Source organism: Ctenopharyngodon idella, chromosome 5 (genome assembly GCF_019924925.1).
Source record: "Ctenopharyngodon idella isolate HZGC_01 chromosome 5, HZGC01, whole genome shotgun sequence".
Taxonomy (NCBI): Eukaryota; Metazoa; Chordata; class Actinopteri; order Cypriniformes; family Xenocyprididae; genus Ctenopharyngodon; species Ctenopharyngodon idella.
Genome location: NC_067224.1, coordinates 27,842,010 through 27,867,189, shown reverse-complemented (window position 1 = coordinate 27,867,189; position 25,180 = coordinate 27,842,010). Strand labels below are relative to the sequence as shown.

The following is a 25,180-nucleotide window of genomic DNA, read 5'->3' as shown; positions in this document are numbered from 1 at the left end:
ATACTCTAAAGCCATTTACTGTACATCCAATTAATGGCTTCATCGCTGTAGAATAAAAATGAGATCAATACGCAATTACAGTTAAATAAGATGATAACAGAGGCCTTACTAATTAAAGTGACATTTATAATGTTACATAAAAATAAATAAGTGCTGGTCCCTTTGAACTTTACATAAAATGTATCACGATTTCCACAAAATATTAAGCAGTACAATGGTTTGCAACATTGATTATAATAATAATAATAGTTTCTTGAGCATATTAGAGCATATTAGAAGATTGAAGACTGGCTGCTAAAAATCAGTATTGTCATCACAGTTATAAATAAAATTTTAATAAATGCAGATGTAAAACAAAAAAATCTTACTGACCTCAAAGTTTTGAATAGTAATGTATATTAAAAAAAAAATTTATGATTATTTTACTCATTGATCATGGCTTTAAACATAATTAATAATTCATATTTTAATGATAGATTTTCATATTTTAAGACTGAAAGTCTGGGTATAAAATCTGTTAATTTTAATCAACCCCTGGGACATAAAAGTGCCAGTAGTTAAAGAAACAGCCATCAATAAGAATCCACATTCTGCCTATAAAAATCACCAATTCCTTGCCTGGATGGTTCAATTCAGTAGGCCCACGCGTTGATTGAATGCCATAAGAAATTCAGAGAAAAAAAAAATCTGCAAAAATTCCAAGGCACAGAGAAAGACGTATGATAACTGTAAGATGGTTGTATTAAACTATCAGAGTCACCATGCCAAACCGAACACATTTTTGCTTATCAGTCTAATTAACCTATCCTGAGTGAGCCACAAACTCCAAATCACTTCCCATCTGTCAGCGCTATATGAAAGTGTCATCTTTGCTCCCCCACCTCTGTTTCCACTGACATGCCAGCAATCAGTCTGATTCATGAATGTGTGCAAGTGACTGTCGCCGTTCGCATATTAGCACAGCCGTGCTGAAACCAAATATAATTCCTGTGAGTGTGCACATCCATTAGTATGATACACTTCCTGTTCTAGGTCTATTGTTGTCTTGTTTCATCACTCCAAGGAAGGTGAACCACAAAGTACTTTACAAGGTCAGAATTGTTAGAGCTGAATTATGAATGTGTTAGAAGCTGTTACTAAGGGCAAAGAAATTCATCAATGAAAAGAGTCTTTTTGAGAATATTGTGGATGAAAGGAGATGACCCACAGTCGCCCCCCAGCCCACTATATGGCTGATGACTTGTTTCAAATGAGAGTTATCTAACAGGAGCCAGAGCCCAGCTGACTGTCCACACATACCTGTCATGCTGGCCAGTTCTACATGCTTGAACACACTAACATTGCCTGGGGTGATGCTATTTTATTTGTTTGTTTGTTTGTTTGTTTTAATTGTCATGATCATTAATATTTAATAATTTGCTTTTGGCATACATCGATCATATTGCAACAATTTTTAAGTAATGTAATAATTTTTTATAGAAATACATTTCAATAAAGGCCAGTAAAAAGATTATAGGCCAGATTTACTAACAACAAACCCTCTTTTGGCGTAAAAAAACAACTGTCAGGATTTACTAAAGACACCCAGTGAAAAAATAGCGCTGAAAAGGTGTGGACACAGTTATTTTTGCAGCATATGCATTTGTAGGAGTCTCCCTTTTAGACGCAAAATTTATGGGCAGAGAGTATTTAAATGAATCACACAAGGTGACTTACTAACAGTGTTGGGGGTAACTCATTACAAGTAACTTGATTTATGTAATCAGATTACTTTTTTCAAGTAACTAGTAAAGCATTACTTTTTCAATTTACAACAAAATATCTAAGTTACTTTTTCAAATAATTAACGCATACTTTGTTTTTTACATTTATTGACTGACAGCTCTCCATGTTGAGAGAAATAGGGTAAGTGCAGAGATGTTGTATGTCCTGTGTGAACATGATAGGTATTGTAGTTCTAGACTAAATGTGAACATGCATTTACTCATCTCACTTGCACGAAAATATTCTGAATTCCTCAAAAATAATAAAAACAGTGAAATGCAATCTCAGAATTTTACACCAACAAACGCTGATTGAACATGTAATACGCAAACTTTATGTCTGTAATAATTAACTATATTAAATTGCAAAAATGTGACCCTGGACCACAAAACCAGTCATAAGTCGCACAGATATATTTGTAGCAATAGCCAACAATACATTGTATGGGTCAAAATTATCGACTTTTCTTTTATGCCAAAAATCATTAGGATATTAAGTAAAGATCATGTTCCATGAAGATATTTTGTAAATTTCCTACTGTAAATATATCAAAAATGTATTTTTGTGAGTGGATATGCATTGCTAAAGACTTCATTTGGACAATTTTAAAGGCGATTTTCTTGCACCCTCAGATTCCATATTTTCAAATAGTTGTATCTCGGCCAAATATTGTCCTATCCTAACAAACCATACATCAATGAAAAGCTTATTTATGTACTGTACTTTTCTCAGCACAGGTGAGAAAAGTAATGCAAAAGTAATGTAACGCATTACTTTTCATAAAAAGTAACTAAGTAACACAATTAGTTACTTTTTTTGGGGAGTAATGCAATATTGTAATGCATCCTACTTTTAAAAGTAACTTTCCCCAACACTGTTTACTAAGGTTTGTGCTTGTCAATTTACTGGTGTTTGCGCCATTATTTACCACCCAAAAAAAGTCTTAAACCAGACACTAACTGGTAGATTGCGTTGGTCATTATGGAAATGATTCGGCTGAGTCTGTGTTCTTTAATGTGCGCATAGTCAGTAGATCACGTGCAGAGCTTTCCACTCCCATCGGTGCTTTTTTTGGAATTGCGCTCTCACGTTAATTTGTCCTGTTTAGTAAATCTGGCCCAAAGACTTTAATCATGGGACAGACATGTAAATTATAGACTAAGAAACACTCTAAATGGCCATTTTTCAAATTCTAAACACATTTGACAGATCCTATCCAAAGGTCTGGGAAAACCCTGTGCTGAAGGGTCGGACTAAAAAAAGAGGAGAGTGTGACAACAGATGTATATCTTTCAAATCCATCACACGCACAGGGACATATGCTGGCAAATCTTTAAAAAAAACAACACTCTGTCATGCCAGATTTGTGTTCCCCTTGCAGATGGCTCATATATGTTACAACTTGTACCCTTAGTCTTGAGGCCTGCTTACATCCTCATTCATATTCATCATGTACACAAGGAAATAACAAAGCAATTAGACAGAGCAGCACTTATTTATGGAGTATAAAAAATAATAATATAGCATTTTATAGAGTTTTATTTAATCTCCTTAAAGGTGAATGTCATCCTTCATATCAAGGATACTAAACAACAATTGGTTAAATCACTGAGGCTGATGTTTTTTCACAAAGACTGGCCTTTGTGGCTAATTCTTAGGTTCCATTGATATTGCACAGGGAAAGTGGGACTCTCTTGTCTTTTCAACTGCATTTAAAGTGTTGTCAAGCAACTACAGCTTAAGATCACTGTTGCTAACCAGCTAGGAAAAAGATGAGTCAATTACGCCATGACAACCAAACATGCGTATGAGATCTCATACTGTCAATGATCTCTCCAATCTTACAAAATCCTACAAATGAGAATAAAATAACATTCAGATCCACTTAAAAAGTGCATCTTACTTCATCTGAACCCTGCAATTTCTATTACAAAAGTTTCCAAATAATCTGGAAGGCACCTCAGTGCTCTTTAGAAATAAATCTCTTTTTCTCTAGGACCATCAGAATGTATGACATTGAATCAGCACGGTTAGTAAAGTACACGACTCAGCTGATTTCTCATCATGTCTCTCTTGATAGCTGAGCAAAGTACACGAAAGTGTTCTCCTTGTTTTCCACCACTGTCCACAGCCACCTAATATCATCTCTATAACCTTCTTTCCTACAGTTTCATATAACAAGCATCATGTGGATACCTTAGAGGACCAGTATGGCAATAATGGCATTAGGTCAACTATATGTTCATGTTGACGCTTAAGGCTTCAGGTTGGTCCTCTGAGGACTACTGAATCAAGGTGATAAAGTACAAAGTAAAATCAAAAGCAGAGCACCAGTCCGTGCTATTAACATACTGTAGGTCTATGCAGATATGAAACTCAGGGCGTCTCTCTATTACTATTGTGATCATGTCAAAGAGAGCATAGATCACCACTGCCCCCTATTGGTGCAATGGCAACACAAAGAGACAGGCATGAGTGCTTTGGGTCACTGTTGATGGTATGTTTATTGCTCTCAAAGTCTTACACTGTGCATTAACAAAGCCAAGTATGAACAGAGATTTTGATGCTTCTCATGATTTTTTCCATAATACTATTATAGGATATAGCAAACTACTATAAAATATCAATAATAACAATACAGTAAAAATAGCATGATTACCCCACTGAAAAAGCCTACACTTAAAGACTAGCTGATATAAGCTCATCTCCCAGGCTGACCAGTGGAAAAGTGCCCAAATCCCATCTAAAAATAGACCAGTATGACCAGGCTGAGAAGACTAGCCAACAAGGCTGGATTTACCTGTTTTCTTTTTTTCCTCACCATTATTTTACATTATTTTGCTGATGTAACTGTATTTTTTGTCAATTTTTCACTATTAGTATTTGTAATAGTTCTTTAGCATGCCGACAACATAGAAACCCTGCTAACTTAGTATCTAGTTCACAGGCCATCTAGACACTTTAATTGTTCTAAGAAAACCACACTAAAGCCATGAAGAAATGGGAACTTTCTTTCAGTCAGTTCTTCTAGTGACTTCTAAAACTGGCCCAATTTGAGTTAGAAAATTGACTCCAGGCTTATTTGCAGTCTTTCTAACAGGCTTATGAATTATGAGCATTCCATCTAAAATACCGTGGAGTTGTACAAGACAGAATGAAATAGGTTGAAGAATGGGAAAAAAAGACTGGCTGCCAGATTTATGATTAAGTAACGTGTCTGAAGTCAGTCCATCAATATTATTGACACTGAAAGCAACTCGCATATGACTCAAGAAAGCAACTCGCATATGACTCAAAAAAGGTGCCAATTAAACTATAATAGTCATTAAAGTGAAAAGGCTGCACATAAAGGTCCTTCTGTCAGTATTCCTAATGCAAGATGGCATATATAACATGTTGAAACACTGCACTTTCAGAGCACATAAGCAAGATGTTTAATAAAAAGCAATGCTCCAAATCCAATAGTTTGGTTACATAAATGGTTGTTTGTTCAGTTTCTATGACAGTATTACAGTCTGCTCTGGTTCAGCTTTTTCAAATCTTTCTTTCAGATAGACTATAAAAAAATAAACTCTGCCATTTTCTCTAACCACTTTCACTGGAATAACCTAATGTAGTGAAGTTGATTTAGTCATATAAATAATATTCATGACTTAAAATCAGGTAGTTTAGATGTTACCCCAAGAAGAACATTTTTAGGCTATGTGACAATACAATTCCACAGTGTAAGATCATACCTGTATCTCTGAGGTGTTAATGGACAGGTTACTGAGTTTTCTCTGGAGACTGTCAGTATTCATGTGTGAAACTCTTTTGAAGTATAAAACATCCACATCAAATCTGGAGTCAGCACAATTCACACACCCTGCCGGCAGAGCAAGAGAGAAGCAAAGTGAAATGCTGCTGTAAACACAAGATCAGAGGCAGGATTTTGTTGCTGCTGTAGGACACATCTCTCTGCACTCATTTACTGTGCAGTTGTTTAGATGTCAGCGGGAGTTAAGTGAACATGCCAAACTTTTCTTTAGGAGTACTGCCAAAGGTTGTTCATGAAGAAAAAAACGTTCCTGGTAACACTGAATGATGAAACAAGCACAGCTATACATCTGAATCTTTTGCATGCAGTGGTAGTATACATCTTGTTAATGAGAGACAAGATACTGTAGATTCTGCTTGTTCTCTTCTGAAAAAGGGAGACTGCACAGTGCAGAAGTCCACAAAAATATTAAGTAGCACAACTGTTTTCAACATTACTATAATATAATATAATATAATGTAATATAATATAATATAATATAAAGCCAGTTTTGCACAAGTTGGCTACAATATAAACTAACATTTAAATATCATTATCAGCTGCTATGAGTTGTTGGGCTGACAAGCACAGGGAGAGGTAAACTTTTGAGCTCCTCCCTTAATTCCTTTTCTAAAGACCCTAAACCCAAACTCAGAAGAGCTGCATTCCAGCACGTTGTCAGTTCATAAAGAGTTGTACGTAGGAGCCGCAGCTTGAGCGTAATTATATATGACATTTAGGCAATATGCAAAGATTCGTGAGTCTAAACTTTAACATTTTTACTGTGGAGTTGAGCAAGAGGACATCTGCTGACCTTGTAAAAGCGAAGTTTACTTGGAACTGAAATTCTACCTGTACTTACATCCATTAATTCGCGACATTATCGTTTATCATGTGGAAGCTGTTGGCCTGCGTTCTCATGGCCTCTGTGTTACAGGCGCGTGATCTACGGAAAAGACAGACATTATGCCCGGATGTGTGCGACCTGTCCCGCTGCTCATCTGCTCTTGAGTCTTGTTACTTCGGCGTGGTGAAGGACAGCTGTGGCTGCTGTACGATATGTGCGGCGGGAGAGGGGGAGTATTGTGAGGAGCGCGGACATGGATTTTGCGGTCAGGGGATGACCTGTGAATATCGCACCTCTGAGCGCGGCACGTGCGTTTGCGACTCCCATGAGCCAGTGTGCGGCAGCGATGGGAGAACTTATCCCAGTATCTGTCGACTGAAAGCTGAGAACAGACGGGCTAAGATGAGCGGCATACCTGCTGTCATTTTCATCCAGAGAGGCCCCTGTGAGACCGGTGAGGGGGAAAATGTCTGTTTTTAGATGTTCATCATCAACACCTGGCTAAATTGACAGAGGTTAATCACAGTGTAAACGGTTTAGTTGTTTTTCCCCTCACAAGAATTTACTTGCAGCGGAAAGGAATGTAGCAAATCTAATTAGACGAATGACAGAAAGTGTCGTAGCCTAATAAATAACCCCTACCGAACTTTTTGTCGAAACTAAACTAACGAAACTAAAATATTTTTTAGAAAAAAAAAAAAAAAAAAATGTAGGCCCTATTTAGACAAAACGTTTACTTTTACTGTAAAATATTGTTGAAATATGTAGACCGTTTACAAGCCAAAACTATAAGTCGTCTTAGAATTTATGGGGAAAGGGGTATTGCGTGAATCAAATTTGTTTAGATTTTGTTTCTAAAAAGATGAATCTCTCTTATTTTAGTTTCTTATAAATTGTTTAATTTTAAATTTATATTTATTATATTTCAATGTTAGGGTTTTGTTTGTAGCCTATATGGGTAACCTACAGTTACAGTACTGAGAAGTGAAAAGGTGAAGATTGTGAAAAATCAAAGTCATTCAAGGGGCATATCATATCAGATATGAGTGAGTACAGCTAACTTTACAGCTTCATGCAAAATTCAACTAAATCCCCTCATAAAAAGTAAGAAGAGGCATTTATGTGATAATAGATTTATGACTTCAGCCACAAACCTCTGCAGTTAAAAGAAGTGCAGCATTTCAATTCTATTTCAATGTCAAAGGAACTTTGATAGCATTCATTTCAGCACATGTCAGGGCTGGCATTCAGCGGTTTTGCATATTGCAGACGCAGTTGTTGACTAATGTCATCTCTTTCTTTGACACTTGTTCTTACAAGACAAATCATTGAGCAACTTTTAAACATCAATATTATCATAGCATGTTCAATTTATAAATGAACTGAAACATTGGAATGACATTGCTACTACTACCAAAACCTGTACCATACAGTACTGTATTAGTAGCTACAAAGATTATTGTTGACATTTTTAAATGTCTTCATTTTTATCATGCCATGACTGCAGGGTGATTTCCACCACTTCTAAATTTGTAACGTCATATTGTGTTCTTCTCACAACTTGAAATATGATTTGACAGACAAATGTTTGTCAATGGTCCCCTTACAGTGTTAGTACAAATAGTCCTGCACTGAGAAACCATTTTTAGTGTTTTCTATAAATGAAATGTGCTAGCAGTGATGATCATTGTCAATGTTTGAGTTCTTCTTAATCCCACAGTCCCGCTGACAGAATCATTCCAGCTGATATGAGAACAGTGAGGGAATTTTCTTTTACTTTCAGAGAAGACAAGAAGCTAATTAATGTTTCAGGACGATAAGGAATTATGTAAATGTCTACTTTTTAAAGGAATTGTTCACCCAAGAATGAAAATTCTGCTATCATTGACTCACCCTCATGTCATCCAAGTCCATATTTCTTTCATTCTTCCATGGAGAGCCTCTCATCCATTCTCTTCTATACAGTAAAAGTGGATGGGCACCAAAAGCTGTCAAGCTTCATAAAAAAAAACAAAGTGCATATGACTCATGCATTATATTCAACATCTTCTGAAGTCATATGATAGCTGTGAAGGAAGAATCTAACATTTAAGTTATTCACAGAAAATCTTGCATTGAATCTCTTGCTTGACAGCCATGGTCACTTTTTTCATTTTCATTGTATGGAAAAGAGCAACTTTGACTGTAAATGACTCCTTTTATTTTCCAAGAAAGTAAGATGGGTTTTCAAAAGACATGAGTAAATTATTTTATTTACGATATTTAAAATAAAAAAGATAGATAGATAAGGTTTATGTTTCAGGTGAACCCCCTGCTTTTATGCATACAAATGTTCTCTGGCTTCTGGCCAAGAGGTTCAAATTTATTTTGTTTTGACAGATATGCCTTGGGATATATGATCCATCTATGAAAACCATGTGGCATGTTCTGTCAGCTATACCTTGCCAAATTCAGGGGACCCCAAAGGGCTGAAAAAACAGTGTCACAAGCAATTCAGCTCTGAAAGTGGACTCGGTATGCAGAAATAGTCAAGGGAACACCAATTTCGTCTAGTAATAACATGTTATGTGGATTAAATAACCTTTATCTTGTGCTTTGTATCCACATCCACCACAAATTTGCATTTATGATTGCATTTATCGGCTGATTCTGTACAGGTTTCTTTGACAAGAACATAAGAGAGAAGATGATTTAAACAATTATGTATATATTTATTTGAACAGGTTTTTAACGTGCTGCACCGGTGGTTTATTGTCATGATTTCTCATTTCCCAATACTTTTTTTTTTCCTTTTTGTGTTTACCTGTTGCGGTTCACCCAAGGGAAACCTGTTCATGTAATGTCTGGACCCTGACTTTCTCTCAGAGGAGCACAGCTGCTGTCAGCTGCCACAGACTTGGAGATAAGCATGTAACATCAATTTATGCAGAGACTGTGTGACAAGTTCTCCCCCAGTGCCTTCAGGTAGCAGGGTGAAAAAAAGAGCTCCACAGGGCTGTTTGCTTTACTCATAGCTTGTGCCCACATGTTACTATTGTTGATGTGCAACAAAACAAGAGCTACATTGTGACATTTGTAATGCATTTTAGATTTTAGTCTTGGGTTGTCAAGCTCTTTTTTATTCAGGTGTTTTGGCTTGGTCTCTATTTTATTTATTTTTTTCTCAAATGTAAATTGTGTCATTTTTGTCTGTTCTCTTTGCTTTGATAGGCTCTCAAAATCCAAGCAGCATGCGCTACAAATTTAACTTCATAGCAGATGTGGTGGATAAGATTGCCCCTGCAGTGGTCCATCTAGAACTGTTTAGTCGGTAAGGACAGATGGTGGTGGTTGTTTAGATGCTGAGCAAAGAGTGGCATGCTGGTTATAATGCTTGGTATTCTTAGCTGGCTCAGAATAAACATTTCATATGTGATTAAATTATGATAATATAATTGTTTTTGCTTGCTTGTTTAGACAGAGATTAAGTATGTAAACACTGCTGTTTGGATCAGAATTCCTGTTTAGTTGTATGTTACACCAAGATAATTATTGCATTTTGCATAAGTTAAAAATTAGTATATAATTATGTGAGAAAATATGAACAGTTTCACCGCCACCAAACATTTAAACAGTTGCTGTGTTACATTTCATAACACAGTTTAAAAAGTATGTTACACTACCATTCTAAGATTTGGGTCAGTAAGATTTTTTAATGTTGCATTTATAGCATTTATTTGAAAAAAAAAAAAAAAAATACAGTAAAAAAATGTGTTTTGTCATTTAAAATAACCTTTTTGTATTTATATATTTTTTAAAATGTAATTTATTCTTGTGATGGCAAAACTGAATTTTCAGCATCATTACTCCAGTCTTTACCGTCAAATGATCGTTCAGTAATCATTCTAATATGCTGATTTGATGCTTAAGAAACATTTAATTATTATCGATGTTGAAAACAGTTGTGCTGCTTAATAATTTTGTGGAAACCGTGATACATTTTTAGGATTCTTTGATGAATATAAAGTTCAGAAGAACAGCATTTATATGAAATAGAAATCTTTTGTAACATTATAAACTTGTATTTACTGTATTTACTGTCACTGTTGATCAATTTAATGTATTTTTGCTAAATGAAAGCATTCATTTCTTTAAAAAAAAACTTTTCAATAAAGGAGTATTTTAAAAAATATTAAGTGATATCTTAAACATACAAGAAGATGGAATTTGCCTGTACAAAAATGGAAATGTTGTAGTTCAAAACCTATAAATATCTGTGTAAATAATAAGTTTTTATGAACTCATACACCAAGGGATTCATTATTTCCTTCCAGACCACCATTTTCCAACCAAGAAGTCCCTGTGTCCAGTGGTTCAGGGTTTATAGTGTCAGAGGATGGGTGGATCGTCACCAATGCACATGTACTGTCCAATAAGCAACGTATCAAAGTGGAGCTGAAAAATGGCATGCTGTATGATGCCTCAATCAAAGATGTGGATCAAAAATTAGACATTGCTCTCATTAAGATCGACTCAGAGGTAAGTAGGCCGAAATCTGGTCAGGTGACATGAATAAATGATTAACCAATGACAAAAACTAAACCTCCAGAGGTCTTAAGTGGTCAAAATCCCTTTGGTTCCTTGGTAAAAAATGTTGTCTTTGCATTTTATGGCTCAGGTCCACTGGTTTATCAGCAGCGACTAGCATCACAGCTGCTGGAAGTAAATTAATCTTGGGGAGGCAGTCCAGCAGATGTTTCTGGAGTCAGCAAGGGCTTGTGCCACCAAAAATTAGATTCTGTTTCTTGACATGGTTAATTTGTTTTCTGATTTTCTCAGGAGAAAATTGGTCTCGGTCTTACAAATTCCTACTTTCTGCCTATTTTCAGTATGCGCTTGTGACTATGCAAGATAACGTGTCTATTTGGCACTGACAGCCTGCCTTTGTGAACAGGACCAGCACACAGCCCTAAAATATCTGACAAAAAATAAATAAATAAAAAACACCCAACCAGTAAAAATGGCCTTTCAGACTGATTTTGAACCACCTTAAGACCATCTATAAAGAGAGTCTTTGATCAGCGGCATAGAGCATCCTCTGCCAACACCAATAACGTCTCGCCATAACCCAGACCATAGCAACAGCATGTAGCACAATGATTGCTAATCACTTTAATTCAGTCCCAGACTGTGTACGGCTGCCTGTGGTTTCAGAAAAGTGGAGGAAAAGTGCTGGGGAGGCAGATGGCAATCTGTTATTTTGCAGTGCTCAGGCCCCCAGCAGTAGCCTGCGGAGTCAAGGTTGGGACAGAGTGTAAAGACGTCCTGCTCTAGAAGCACTGGTAATCAAGCCTGGTGCATCAGCCTGAAGTCATAAAAAATCCACCCTACAGAGCGCAGGCAGGGACAGGCTCAGGCCCAGACTGGCTGCTGGCTTCAAACATTTCCCAAAAACTTAGTAGACTTTTTTTTTTTCCTGATCAAGACTTGTGACTTGCTATCTATCTAAAGGCTGTAATACATGACTTTTGAACAGACTTTAAAACACTAGTCATATACACTTGCCAACTTTGTAAATAGTTACAGAGGGCAAACTGGACATCATACACTAAACGACTGAGTGTCTTACACTTCCAGACTTTCAAGTTATTAGCAACATAACAAACTCATGCAGAAACATGTGCTTTGTTGCTAGGAGACACATGACAAATGAAAACAATATGTGTTCTAAACTTGGCTCAAAATATCAAACATTTGATATCCTCCAACGGGATGAAATCAGACTTTGAAGCTAAAAAAATCTGAGTCTGTGACCATCATACACAACATGATGTTCTGTGAAATCTGTCAACTCAAATCTGCAGACTGGCTCTGACTTTCGACAACTAGCGTCAACTTGTCCAGACTGTAAATCTGGGCAAAAGTTGTGTAGTGTATTCCAGCCCTAAGATTTGAGATTTGGTCCAGATGTCGCGATGAACCGTTTGTAGAGAAACGTGTTATTTTTGATTAAAAAAAAATTCTGCTTTCAAATGATGTAAATGTTATGGTCCTGATTTCTAACAACGATAAATCAGCCTACAGAGTGGAAGTACAGAACTTCAGAGAACAACCTGACCCTCAACACAGATAAAACCAAGAAGCTAATTACCAACTTTGGGAGATCACAGAAGCTTGAATATGCTCCAGTCTTTATGAATAGAGACAGAGTGGAGCGAGTGTCCAGTTTCAGGTTTCTGGGCACATGTATCTCAGAGGACATCACATGGTCCATAAACACTACTGCATTGATTAAGAAAGCACAGCAACTACAGTTCAGTCAGTCACGTTCGATGTTACGTCAGTCACTGATGTTTTTCCTAAGGATGTTAAGGAAAGCTGGTTTGCCCCAACAGATGCTGATCACCTTCTATCGGTGTACTATAGAGAGGATTTTAACATACTGCATCTCTGTGTGGTTTCATAGCTGCATAGGAAAGTGATAGGAAAGCACTCTAGAGGATTGTCCTGTGAGCACAAAAGACAATCGGAGTTGAACTACTAGCATTACGAAAGCTATCAGCATCTGTAAGGGCCACACACACCCCCATGCCATCACATGTTTGAACTACTCCTGTCTGGCAGGCGTTACCAGGCATTTTATGCCCGTAACTCAAGACTGAGGAATAGTTTTATTCTCAGAGCTATAGATGCTCTGAACCAAGCCAGTAAGCATTCTTTGACTTTTTAACTGTCTGTAACCTTGTATTTGTTCAGCAAAATGAATGGAATGCATAGAGACTGTCACTCTCTCCGGAATGGTGTAATTGCTAAACATTGTTACAGGGGTATTGTCTGCACAAATGATGTTTGTAGCAAGGTTCAGTATTCAGGAAGGAAGAGGACAGGGTCGGCTTGACTACTGACTGCTTTTATTTGCACTAATTCTCAAAATACAAAACAAAAGGGGTGCAGACAGGCACAAAGCGGTCACAAATCATTCACAATTCTCTCACACGTAGATCACCAGCGGGGCAGCAGTCAGTAGTCCGTCTCTCTCTCACCCACTCCTGTTTCTCCTGGTGTTATATACTCTCTCCACACCAATTACTGAAACAAGAGACAGGTGTTCGTCATTTGCATTTAACCCACTCACTCACCGTTCGTCTCCTGACTCTCTCTCCCGCTGCCGACTCCGCTGAACCACGCCCCCCTCGCCACAATGTTTTATTAGCACGTTCAGATAATTAACCAAATTAACACGGGAGAAGCACATTCAGTTAATCATCTCAATTAGCAAGATAAGAGGTATATACAGCAGACTTACCTCTGTTCCATGAAAGTTTTCCAGCATCCCTCCACCACCCCATCTCTTCACTTCTAACTATTCCTGTCCCAACCTGGGCTGTGGGAGTACTCTGGGTTCGGGCCAATTCCGAGCTCAGAGTCCTTCCCTCGGACAGCACACTAAATATGCTTTACCTTTACTCTATATGATTATATGTAAGTGTGAACTTGTAAATTAATATTGTTGACATTGTTTTATACTTTTTATAATGGTGTATACTGGGTATACTGCTGTTAACTATTGTCACTATCTTTTCCACATTGGACTGATTATATATATATTTTTTTAATTATTCTTTTTATTTATTCTATTTTTATACTATTTTATTTTATTACATGTATTATAGTATAATTCTTACCATTATTCTTATTATTGTATTACTGCATCTAAGGAAGCTGCAAGTGTAATTTCGCAATGAGAGTTATACGCATGCAATGACAATAAAGAAATTCAATTCATATGTTATTATTAAAATTCAAACGATAAATTTCATTTTGATGCTCTTTAGTATAGTGTGACAGATCACTGTTATTGACTTTAATTTGATTTTCATTTAAATTTAACCTTATTTTTACTTCAGTTTTAATTTTTAGTAATTTTAGTACTTTAACTTAAACTTCTTTATTTCAGTTAGTTGCCAAGGCAACATTTCTAACTATTTTATTGCAGCTTCATTTCAAAATGCGACATTTTAACAAATATTTGTAATAGTTTTAGTAACAACACTGGCTTGAATAAATCTAATTCAGTCAAAAAAGTCAGAAGATTGTTTGTAACCTTTAGCCATTTTCTCAAAAGTTATTATGACAGCCAATTAAAGATATAGTTTGTGCACAAAACTGTGTTTCAGAATTATGGAGCTCATTTTTGTTTTTATAAAAATGAGCAAGCTGGCAAAATATGTTTTAGAGGAATTAATGAAATACAGTATGTCCATGTCTCTCTTTTATACAGACTCCCCTGCCTGTGCTTTTACTTGGTCGTTCATCAGACTTGAGGCCAGGAGAGTTTGTAGTGGCCGTGGGAAGCCCGTTTTCCCTTCAAAACACAGTGACCACTGGTATCATCAGCACTACCCACCGAGGAGGTCATGAACTTGGCCTGCAGAACTCTGATATGGAGTATATTCAAACAGATGCCATTATAAATGTAACCAATTCTACAAATATATATTATTGTCAGTATAGACAGTTTAACTGTGTCCATGTAAATGAATAGAATTTTTTTTTTTTTCTTTCACAGTATGGCAACTCAGGAGGCCCCCTTGTAAACTTGGTAAGAACCATATATTCTCCTGTCTCTTATTCAGCACTAAATATATTTTGAAATAATTCTTTCCCTCAGCTTCTACAGATCTTGTGTATCTTTATTTGTTTCAGTAAAACTTCCCCCAAGGTTATAACTCTTGTTTTTATTTGTTCATCATTCAGTGATGGTATTCATGGTTCATTACTGTGCAGTGTCTACTATTTCTATGTCTGCTTCCATCTGGAAATTTAGTATACCCTGAGCAAATTACCTGCGGTGGTTTATATTATTCTATTGATCTTTGTAAAGGAAAACTCAACATGTGTCCTTGAAGGAGCCTCAGGCTCAAGCATGCATCTGGCTTTGCAGTAAAAAAATATTTCCATTTATAGTGCACAATGGGAGCTTGAATACAAGTAAAAAGCATTGCACAGATGCACATCAAACAATGGAACATTATAAGAAAAAAAGCTGTATTTCAAGCTGATATATGTATGTCATTTTAATTTTTCATAAACTGTTTATGCAAACATCTTTTGTTTCAGTTGTTTAAACAGTCACCTCGGTATTCCCTATATTGTTCAATTAAATCAGTAAACCCATTGACAACTGTCCCTTGTGTGTCTCAAGGTAGCTGTTCATTTATTACAGTGCGTTTAAATATTATGCTCCCTGTTTGCGGTTTTAAGGATGGGGATGTCATTGGCATAAACACTTTGAAGGTTACTCCAGGAATATCATTTGCCATTCCCTCAGACCGCATACGGCAGTTCCTTGCAGACTCCTATGACAGACAAAGAAAAGGTTTGCAAACAACTTCTTAAGAGCTGTTTAGTTGTTTTTATCTTGATTGAATTAAGTAGTTGTTTTCTTACACTTCAGGAAGAATGCTGACTAAAAAGAAATATATGGGAGTGCGAATGCTTCAACTTTCAGCTGCGTAAGTTAGATTTTTTTCCCCCTTTTCAAACATTCTTTGATGAAGATATAAAGTGATCTTGATACCGTTTTTGACATTATTGAATCAGTTTGATTAGGGAGCTTAAAGAGAAGGAGAGCAACTTCCCAGATGTGAGCTCAGGAGTATATGTGTACGAGGTTATTGCGGGGACAGCTGCCTCCAGGTAAAGGGATTTGCCTACACCACCTCATCTTACTCCTCCTGATTAACTCAAACCACAGCTCTTTCTTCACTCATTTAGGCCCAGAGGCCCGTTTCATACCATCATAACCTTCAGTCAGATCAAGATTTATATCCTCATCACATACTACAGGGGCTTTTACATATTTGCCCTATGAATACAATTTTCCCGTAGCACCTCTTTCCTATGATGAAGTTCTTCCTATGGTATTTTGTTTTTATATAAGTCCGGCATTAGAAACGTAAAAATGGATAATCCACCAAAAAATTAAAATTCTGTCACTGTTTGTCATTCCAAACCTGTATGACTTACTTTCTTCTCTGAAACATAATAAAAGATATTTAGAAGAATGTTGGTAAAACGTCTTGGTTCCGTATGTAACCCTTGTTCCCTGAAGGAGGGAATGGAGACGTACATCAGAAGTGAACTGACAAATTGGGATATCGCAAGAGAGCCCTATCACCAGTGTGACTAAACGAGCCAATGCACATTGGCGTGCGAGCTTTGCACCACGTGCACCATCCCCGCGAGCGGGTAAAAATTTGGAAGTGTGTGCGCTCGCACTTTGTTTTTCGCTGAGGAGACGAGCGTGTAACCAGCACTCAGTGGAGGCACAGGAACCATGGTGACGGGACGTACGTCTCCGTTCCCTCCTTCAGGGAACTAGGGTTACATACGTAACCGAGACGTTCCCTTTCAGTCGGTCACGTTCGACGTACGTCAGAAGTGAACCGACAAATTGGGATCCCTAATAAAATGCCACGGTTACTGACCCCTTCCAGCGCCCAGCGTAAGCTTCAGCCACTTGGCGCACCTCAGGGCGGAGAAGGGAGTGAGCTTACACTGAGAGAGTCTACTGCTGTTCCGCATGTCCCGTTCAGTAAGACTTGGATAACACTGGGAAAGCAAGCCCGTAAGGGACGCTGCGGAGACCACAACACACCGGGAGGGTGAAATTACGTGGAAATACACATATGGACTGGCTGAGGACAATGCACATGTGGAGTCCCTGGGACGGCTCCAGCCAACTGGGGGAGACACGAGTGACAGGGACGGCAGAGCGGACTCTGCCAAGGGAAAGACACGGGCTCACCGTAGGGAGGTTACCATGAAAAAACACACATATGGGACCGCCGTAGGGGTCACAACATATGGCACCCAGCCAAGCACTAGCGTCAGTGACGAGTGCTTGGCCTAGCATCATACACTCCGCAATGTCCGAGCCGCAGGGGGTGGCGGAGGAACTCAACAGGGTTCGCCAGGACAGGGAACTCGCTGGAGTAATGGACGCACGTATCCGGCCCAGGGGGCGGGAGTGGCGTTGCAAGCCGACACTTAGAATGGGTCCTTCGCGCTACTGGCCACTGGGGGCGAGTACACGGGAAGATACCAGTTCTACACAAAGGCTATAAAATCTAGTGAACGTGTTTGGTGTCGCCCAGCCCGCAGCTCTACAAATATCTGTCAGCGAGGCGCCGTGCGCCAGCGCCCAGGAAGAAGCAACTCCTCTAGTGGAGTGAGCTCTCAACCTGAGCAGGCAAGGCATGCCTTGGGACTGATAAGCCAAGGCGATGGCGTCCACTATCCAGTGGCTATCCTCTGCTTGGAGACAGCCTCCGTAACAGATGAAGAGCTGAGGTCCTGAAGCTTCGCATTCTGTCCACGTACAGGCGCAAAGCGCGAAGGGACAGAGCAAGCTAAGGCTGGGTCTGCCTCTTCTGAGGGCAGCCCTTGCAGTTTCACTACCTGGTCTCTAAAGGGAGTGGTAGGAGCCTTGGCCACATATCCGGGCCGGGGTCTCAGCGTAACGTGAGTATCACTGGGCCCGAACTCTAGGCACGATTCGTCGACCGAAAATGCATGCAGGTCCCCTACCCTCTTGATGGAGGCCAATGCAACCAGGAGTACTGTCTTAAGGGACAACGCTTTTAACTCAACTGACTGCAAAGGCTCGAAGGGAGGTCCCCGGAGAGCTGTAAGTACCAGGGACAGGTCCCAAGAGGGTATAGAGGGAGGGCGAGGCGGATTCAGTCTCCTCGCCCCCATCAGGAACCTGACGATCAGGTCATGCTTCTAGGGACTTACCATCGACTGTGTCGTGATGTGCAGCAATGGCGGCAACATACACCAGGGTGGAGGGAGACAGCCTTTGCTCCAACCCTTCTTGCAGGAAGGAAAGCACTGACCGGATCGAACATGTTTGGGGGTCATCTCGGTGAGAGGAACACCACTCGACGAACAGGTTCCACTTCAGAGCATAGAGGTTCCTCGTAGAAGGAGGTCTTGCAGAAGTGATGGTGTCTACAACCGACTGGGGTAGATCACCTAGAACCTCCGCGTCCCGTCCAGGGACCAGACATGAAGTTTCCAAAGGTCCGGACGCGGGTGCTATAGGGTGCCCCGTCTCTGAGTCCCGAAGCACAGAGGCATCGTTCACAGAAACACAAGTGTAGTGAACACCCCTGAACACTGGGGGACGCCGGGCGAACTAAATTGCATAGCCGAGTCTGATCGTGCGGATGAGCCAGCGGGACGGTCTGGGAAGCGCTAACCAGGCTTCCAGACTCTGAGCCAACGGGACCAACGGCACCACAGAAGTACCGGGCGTGGGGCAGTGAGGCGGAGCAGAGGGACCCGACTCAGACAGCAGTGCGGCCCGAAGTGGGGTCAGGCTTCGCGAAGCGACAGGATGAATGTGAGACGGCACAGAAGTGGCGGCCTCAGCATTCACACTGCCACCTGCTGGTGAGGTGAGAGGGGGCTGAGGGTGATGAGGCAGAGCGTCGCACACTGCCAGACGTGCCCTCTTGGGACCTATAGGATTGGGAAACAGCTCTTTTTGTGAAGTAGTGGGTACCGCTGGACTCCGGAGAGCCAGCGGCAGAACAGAAACAAACCGAAACCAAGGATTCTCCACCCGGCCCTCCTCTAGGGGATGGAGCGATGCCGACATCATCTCCCAAAGAGCTGCTTCTTCCTCCTCCAGGTCGCCTGTCTCAGGGCCTCTTACGAGTTCTTTTGCCACCTGGGTTGGCCGTGGGCTGAGCGGGCTGGGCGCCACATCCACGACCGGCACCCTGGGGTCTGCTGGGTGGAGGCTGCTGCTTGGCAGACTTCGCCGGGGCGGAGGACAACGCGGGCGGGTACCTTCGGTGACGAGCAGACGAAGGAGCTGCGGCCAGCGGTGGGGTGGGGGCAGCAGCGGGCCGCCGGGGCAGGATATGTTTTATCGCCTCCGTCTGCTTCTGTGCGGCAGAGAACTGCTGGGCAAAGCTCTCGACCGCTTCGCCGAACAGGCCAACCTGCGACACGGGGGAGTCCAGGAACCGATATTTATTGGTCTCCCTCATGTCGGCCAGGTTCAGCCAGAGATGGCGCTGCTGGACTACCAAGGTGGCCATCGCCTGACCAACAGAGTGCGCTGTCTCGGAGAGCGAGGTCTGTGGCAGTGCGCAGGTCCCCCAGAGTCAGTGGGAACCAAAACATTTTGGGTAACATCGTTCTTCAAAATCTCTTCTATTATGTTCCACAGAAGAAAGAAAGTCATACAGGTTTGGAATGAAATGAGTGTGAGTAAATGACAGAATTTTTATTTTTGGGTGAACTATCTTTTTATGTGGGTAAATTTGATTCAGCTATGTCCTCTTCAACTGCATTGTCAGCTTGAACAAAAAACAGATTATTAAAGAAAAACAACCGGATTAGTTAGCCGTTGCAATTAACACTCAAAGTGTGGTACAATAATGAAGAGTATCACAAATTGTGATTTGTTTTGTAGTGCTGGCTTGGTCAACCAAGATGTGATAATCAGCATTAACGGACAGCCAGTGCATTCTACAGAGGACGTGAGTCAGGCCGTGCAGTCGGACGAAATTCTCTCTTTGGTGGTGCGACGTGCTAATGAAGAAATCACACTAACAGTGGTTCCTGACGAAGTGGACTGAGAAAGATTTCTGTTGCTTGTTTTCATCCAAACAATGCCTCTAAACAATGCATTATCCACAAACATACTTTACTTGAAAAGGACATTATAATAATAACATAGTGTCATGATAAAGTGTCAAGGCCCAGTGATGCGTTTTGATGCAAATACACAAGTATTTTATGTGTAAGATGTATTGTTTGTCCCTATATATTCTCCTGACCGAGTTTAATGCCACATTTCTGTTAATAGTAGCATTTATTTTGCCAAGTATCATGATATGGTACTACCATTCAAAAGTCACTTATGCTCACAAAGGCCACATTTATTTGATCAAATTACAGTAAAAACCGAAATACTGTGAAATATTATTACTATTAAATGAACTGTTTTCTATATGAATACATTTTAAAATGTAAATACAAAGCTGAATTACTCCAGTCTTCAATGTTACATATGCTAAGTTGTGCTGCTTAATGTTTTTTGTGGAAACCGTGATAAATTTTTTCGGATTCCTTGATGAGTAGAAAGTTCAAAACAGCATTTGTAATAGACAATCTTACTGACCTCAAATGTTTGAACTGTAGTGTATGATAGTATCGTTGAAAGCACTTAATAAATAACAGCTTGTACTCTTGCAGTGTTTTAAATTAGAGACTTACAGTGCGTGAAAACATTGAGGTTGATGATCTGTCAGGCTGAATTCAGTCATGGTTCAACATACACACCACATGTACTTACTACCTGCTGCGTTTTTAATTGTTTTTAAATAAGGAATCATTTTTACTGCCACACACCAGTCAAACAAGTATTTTTATCCATATGATTTTAACAAAACCAAAAATTGTGAGCACATGTTGTTTTAAAGCAATAATCTTTGATGTGTTGCAACATATTCCAAAGTGCCCCTTTTTTCAGATGATCAACTGTTCGGCAGTAAATAAATCTCATACATAATGAACAAGAAATACGCAAGCCACAAAACCTGAAACAGAAAATTAATAAAAAAAGCAAAGTTTTTCACCCAATAGTGTTTTGAAAAGTGTGTGATAAAAGCCATGGGAATGCTGCCAAGGGATGCATGTTTAATAGAGTCTATTACTGTATGTATTTTTAATTGCAAGCTGTTTCATAACATCTGTCCATTGACAGCTCATTGTAGGTATTCATTCTAAAATAAGGTCTGTAACATTTCTGCAGCTGTTTTTGCATAGTCTGCAATCCGGCTCTGGAAACTTAACTTAGTGATTTTAAAAATCATTTAGTAACAGACAGCATGTTCAGACGGATCATACAACGATAAAGAAACAAAGGCAGAGAAGTGTAGCGTGCATTGAAAATACCAAACTTACTTCCTAGTCAACTTTGTTGTTTGTTTAATAAAGATTACACTCAGATCATCATAAATATTCATATACAAACAGAGTTTTACTCTTGGAAGATGACATTTATTTACATCACTGCTTCAACATAAACACTTTACAAAAGAAACAAGAAGAACAGTATTTTACAAATAATAATGGCAAATAAGGCCCATGTAAGCCCACATGCAATCAGTGTATTCAATATAACTTGCGAGCACGAGAAAGGTGAAAAGCTACAGCCACTTTATGTCAGTAGAAAGTGCACCAGTTGCTGCTGTCGCTGGGAGTCAGTCCCCCTGTTATCAGGAGAATGAGGTCCACAAACCACCAGATGCCAAGGCCACCCAGGGTGAGCAGCTTTCCCACTGCAGTCCCAGTGTGTCCGAGACAGAACCGATCGACGCCAAAACATCCCAGAAAAAATGAATACAGTAGGGTGGTGATGAAGTAGTGTCCTGTGTATCTTAAATATCAAAAAGAACACAAACTATTAATGTCAAAGCATTAATAGACTGAATAACTTAAAGAACTGAGCTAACATGTGTAAGCTACGCATGTACTGAACAGACTGTCCACAGTTAATAATGTTAATAATGAGAATAGTTTAGGTTTAGAGTAAAGCTTGTGAATTGATACATATGTAATTACTGATGGCCAGTCTTGACATACATTGTATATATTAGTGCTGTCAATCGATTAAAAAATTAACTAATTAATCGCACATTTTTCTGTAATTAATCACGATTAAAAACATTTTAATTTTTGAAGAGTTTTTAATATTTTATATTATAATAATTTCAGTTACTTTCTCAAAATAATATAGAAACAACTTAAAGACGATATATTTTAAATATGCATCTTTTTATGAATGGATTCCAGTATCACTGATACTAATACTGCTACTGATGTCTCTATGAAATAGATTTTTTTTAAATTAAAAATAGACATTCAACATTACAGTATAACTAAAAAAAACATTTTTCATTAGTAAATAAAGCCTAAACAAGTTATATTTTCAGATTTTTTCTGTTTTTTAAAACTGCATACAAATTTCCTGTATTTTCTGGTTACATTCTAATAAAGAGATTGAGAAATAATTATATATGGTCATTATACCATTGCTAAAACAACATCTGATGGTGACCTAAGACTTTTGCACAGTACTGTATGTATATACTCTCAGTGAAAGGAATCTACAGTACCTCACTGCCCTCTTGTGGTAATTAAAAAAAATTGTGCAATACTCTCTTGTAAAGCAGAGGTCAAACAACAGGAAACACTTTGTTTAACTGTAACTGGCTGTCATCTCATGTTAGTGATATTTTCTTTAAATAAATAAATATGTGAAATCAATGATCAGTAAAACCTATTATCAGGGTTCCGACGTTTATGACAAATTAATTTTCCATTACCTTTCCAGACTAGTTTGCTAATGAATCATTCAGACCATTTTGGTGATTCATTACTGACTCAAAAGAACACTTCACTCTCAAAAAACATTTCTATGGCTAGCAACAAGCTAGTTTTACTCTACACAAGAGCAATAACTAGCTGATGAAATATTTTACAGCTATATCCAGTATAAATATATCCCAAAATTTTAAGTTTATAATCATTTACATGATTTTATTATATTAAATATTTGCAAATAGCCCATTTTGTTGGCAAAAGCTATTTACACTCCCTCTGCCCACCTCTTAATGATAATGACAAGTAAAAGGACCCTATGAGGCAGCATCCATTTATTAATTTAGAAAATATATATTTATATTGACTAAATATGTTGTTGTTGCTGCATACAGTTTTATAATGTACTTACAGTACACTGAGCTCAAATAGTATCTGCCACTATTTACACTAAAGTAAGAAAGTAAGCATCTAACACTTTTTATATTTAGTGCAAAAAGAAAATGCTGCTATTTTCACTTTCCAGATTTCCAGAATGTCCACGAAATTTTGGAACCTTGTTATATTGGGTTTCACTCACTTGATGCATGGCTCATTGCCTCTGAGAAACTCCCGTGGTCCAGCGCACTCTATGCCATCCAGTGCCGTGCATAACACCTGAGTATGATTCACATCTTTGTACACTTGACCGCCAAACTACAAGAAAATGTAAATTGTACGTTTTTAGCTGTTATTAGTTTATATATATATATATATATATATATATATATATAAGCAAGCGTTTTACATGCCACTGAACACGAGGCGCAATCCAGTATCCACATCTTTCCAATAAAAATGTACTTGCCTTTACACACCCATAGCCCAGCTCTTGAAAGGCAGAGACATTTCCTCCGTGATCGACTGGATCTTGGCAGAATATGAATTCCTCTGGTCTAAATGAGATAATAGCACCACTAATTATCTTCATATAGAGTATATAGACTATACCAGCGACCGCTGAATTGTAAGTCGTCGTTGTTGTTGTTGTGTATACAAAACAGGCCGCGTGCTTCAGAAAGACGAGGTGTTTACTTACAGGTATCGACAGAGGACGACAGGTGATGGAGGGCTGTACTCGTACTGCTCCGTGTGATTTGATGTTTCAGTAGGTATAACACTCTCCGTCGCATTTTCTCCTGGTTGCTCGCTGAACAGAACCGTTTTGCTGGTCGTTACTCTGTTTCCGGGTGGCTCGGTTGAGTTTTGCGAGTGAATCCCGTCCAGACACTGTAAAAGCAGCACTGTAAAGAGCAACAAGAACTGTCCGCATAATAAAATATAGTTGACTGAAATCTGCGGCATGATTTCTGAACAGCAGTTGAGCTGAACGGCTAAATGATCTTTCAGGTAATGAAAGAGACAGCAGCTAAGTTACCTAGCGGTGGTTTTGCCAGTTGCATATGTAAATGCCAGGCAACATATTACTGGCAGTATTACTTAATAATATGCGACTTATGTACCGTACTGTGAATGAATATGTACCATATTATACTGCTACTAGTGAACACAAGCTAAAACTGAGCTGTACAGTAGACCAAATAGGCGGCGCATTGTGATGACGCTATTTTGTGTGGCGTTACGTCATTTCATATTTATTTTCAGTATTATATCAAGAAATACATCGATATACTATAAATAATAAATAGAATTTTGCTGATAAATACTTATAGTTATTAAGCATATGCGTAAAGTTCACCATCATGTACTAATGGGAAATGAGATTAGCATGTCAGGGTCTTTTTTTTTTCTTTTCTTTTTTTTTTAAGAAAAGTTGCTTGACTGGATAACACCATTACTTTGTAGTTGTTTTTGTCAATAGATTTTATGGATGAATAGTAGTATTTTAATTCACTGTGCACATTCGGCCAATATCCATTGTATGCCTATTTTTTTAGAAAGAATATTATATTTGAAAATGTAATGTATCTTAATATGTATCGCATTATTATTATTATTATTATTATTATTATTAATCTATATATAATATGTATATGTAATATGTTAAGTATAAAAATACTAAGACCCTCTACCTCCACCCTGACTGAGCTGAGGGAACCAGTAGACCAGCAGATCTCGCTCCATCATACGGGTCACGGATGACCTCTTGTGGTGAACTTAAGATGTGCAATCATAGAGGTGCAGAATTTTTTTGCTCTCATGAAAACTAGTTTTGAGGTTGTATGTAAATGTTCTTAAAATTCTTAAAAAAAAAAAAAAAATCAAAATTCTGTCATTTATTACTCACCCTCATGTCGTTCCACACCTGTAAGACCTTCGCATGTCTTCGGAACACAAATTAAGATATTTTTGATGAAATCCTCCATAGACAGCAATTTAACCAC

The 25,180-nt window shown here is 38.7% G+C and overlaps 3 protein-coding genes across 4 annotated transcripts in view; 1 reads left to right on the top strand and 2 right to left on the bottom strand.

Moving 5' to 3' along the window:
- The window catches only part of unc5db (unc-5 netrin receptor Db), a 226,405-nt gene extending 219,514 nt beyond the window's left edge, over positions 1 to 6,891 (bottom strand). Inside the window, exons 1-2 of one of the 2 annotated variants that reach the window (XM_051894039.1) lie at positions 6,823 to 6,891; positions 5,502 to 5,629 (exon numbers count right to left, since the gene is read on the bottom strand). The gene's annotated coding sequence lies outside the window, so the exon portion shown is untranslated. Of the gene's footprint in view, positions 1 to 5,501; positions 5,630 to 6,422; positions 6,572 to 6,822 lie in introns of those variants that run through there. The other variant, XM_051894040.1, reaches the window with a different exon arrangement.
- htra4 (HtrA serine peptidase 4) lies at positions 6,453 to 21,053 on the top strand. Its single transcript, XM_051894043.1, has 9 exons — positions 6,453 to 6,861; positions 9,618 to 9,717; positions 10,721 to 10,925; positions 14,668 to 14,862; positions 14,956 to 14,988; positions 15,651 to 15,765; positions 15,844 to 15,901; positions 15,990 to 16,085; positions 19,882 to 21,053. The coding sequence occupies exons 1-9, from the start codon at positions 6,453 to 6,455 to the stop codon at positions 20,045 to 20,047; spliced, it is 1,377 nt and encodes a 458-aa protein (XP_051750003.1). The 3' UTR covers positions 20,048 to 21,053.
- A 331-nt stretch (positions 21,054 to 21,384) lies between these two features.
- On the bottom strand, positions 21,385 to 24,402 carry tm2d2 (TM2 domain containing 2). The gene is made up of 4 exons (XM_051894099.1): positions 23,875 to 24,402; positions 23,644 to 23,731; positions 23,377 to 23,492; positions 21,385 to 21,852 (listed from the first exon to the last, which is right to left on the bottom strand). Exons 1-4 carry the CDS (start codon positions 24,138 to 24,140, stop codon positions 21,639 to 21,641), a joined length of 684 nt encoding a protein of 227 aa, XP_051750059.1. The 5' UTR covers positions 24,141 to 24,402; the 3' UTR covers positions 21,385 to 21,638.
- Between the last annotated feature and the right edge of the window lie 778 nt (positions 24,403 to 25,180).

What these genes read in the sequence shown, in the direction of transcription:
- htra4 (XM_051894043.1), top strand. Translation starts at nt 6,453, where the DNA reads ATGTGGAAGCTGTTGGCCTGCGTTCTCATGGCCTCTGTGTTACAGGCG. An exon ending in GAGAGGCCCCTGTGAGACCG is followed by an intron (nt 6,862 to 9,617) that starts GTGAGGGGGAAA and finishes TTGCTTTGATAG; the next exon opens with GCTCTCAAAATCCAAGCAGC. An exon ending in AAACAGATGCCATTATAAAT is followed by an intron (nt 14,863 to 14,955) that starts GTAACCAATTCT and finishes TTTCTTTCACAG; the next exon opens with TATGGCAACTCAGGAGGCCC.
- tm2d2 (XM_051894099.1), bottom strand. Translation starts at nt 24,140, where the DNA reads ATGCCGCAGATTTCAGTCAACTATATTTTATTATGCGGACAGTTCTTG. An exon ending in GTCGTCCTCTGTCGATACCT is followed by an intron (nt 23,732 to 23,874) that starts GTAAGTAAACAC and finishes TATCTCATTTAG; the next exon opens with ACCAGAGGAATTCATATTCT. An exon ending in TGGGCTATGGGTGTGTAAAG is followed by an intron (nt 23,493 to 23,643) that starts GCAAGTACATTT and finishes ATTTTCTTGTAG; the next exon opens with TTTGGCGGTCAAGTGTACAA.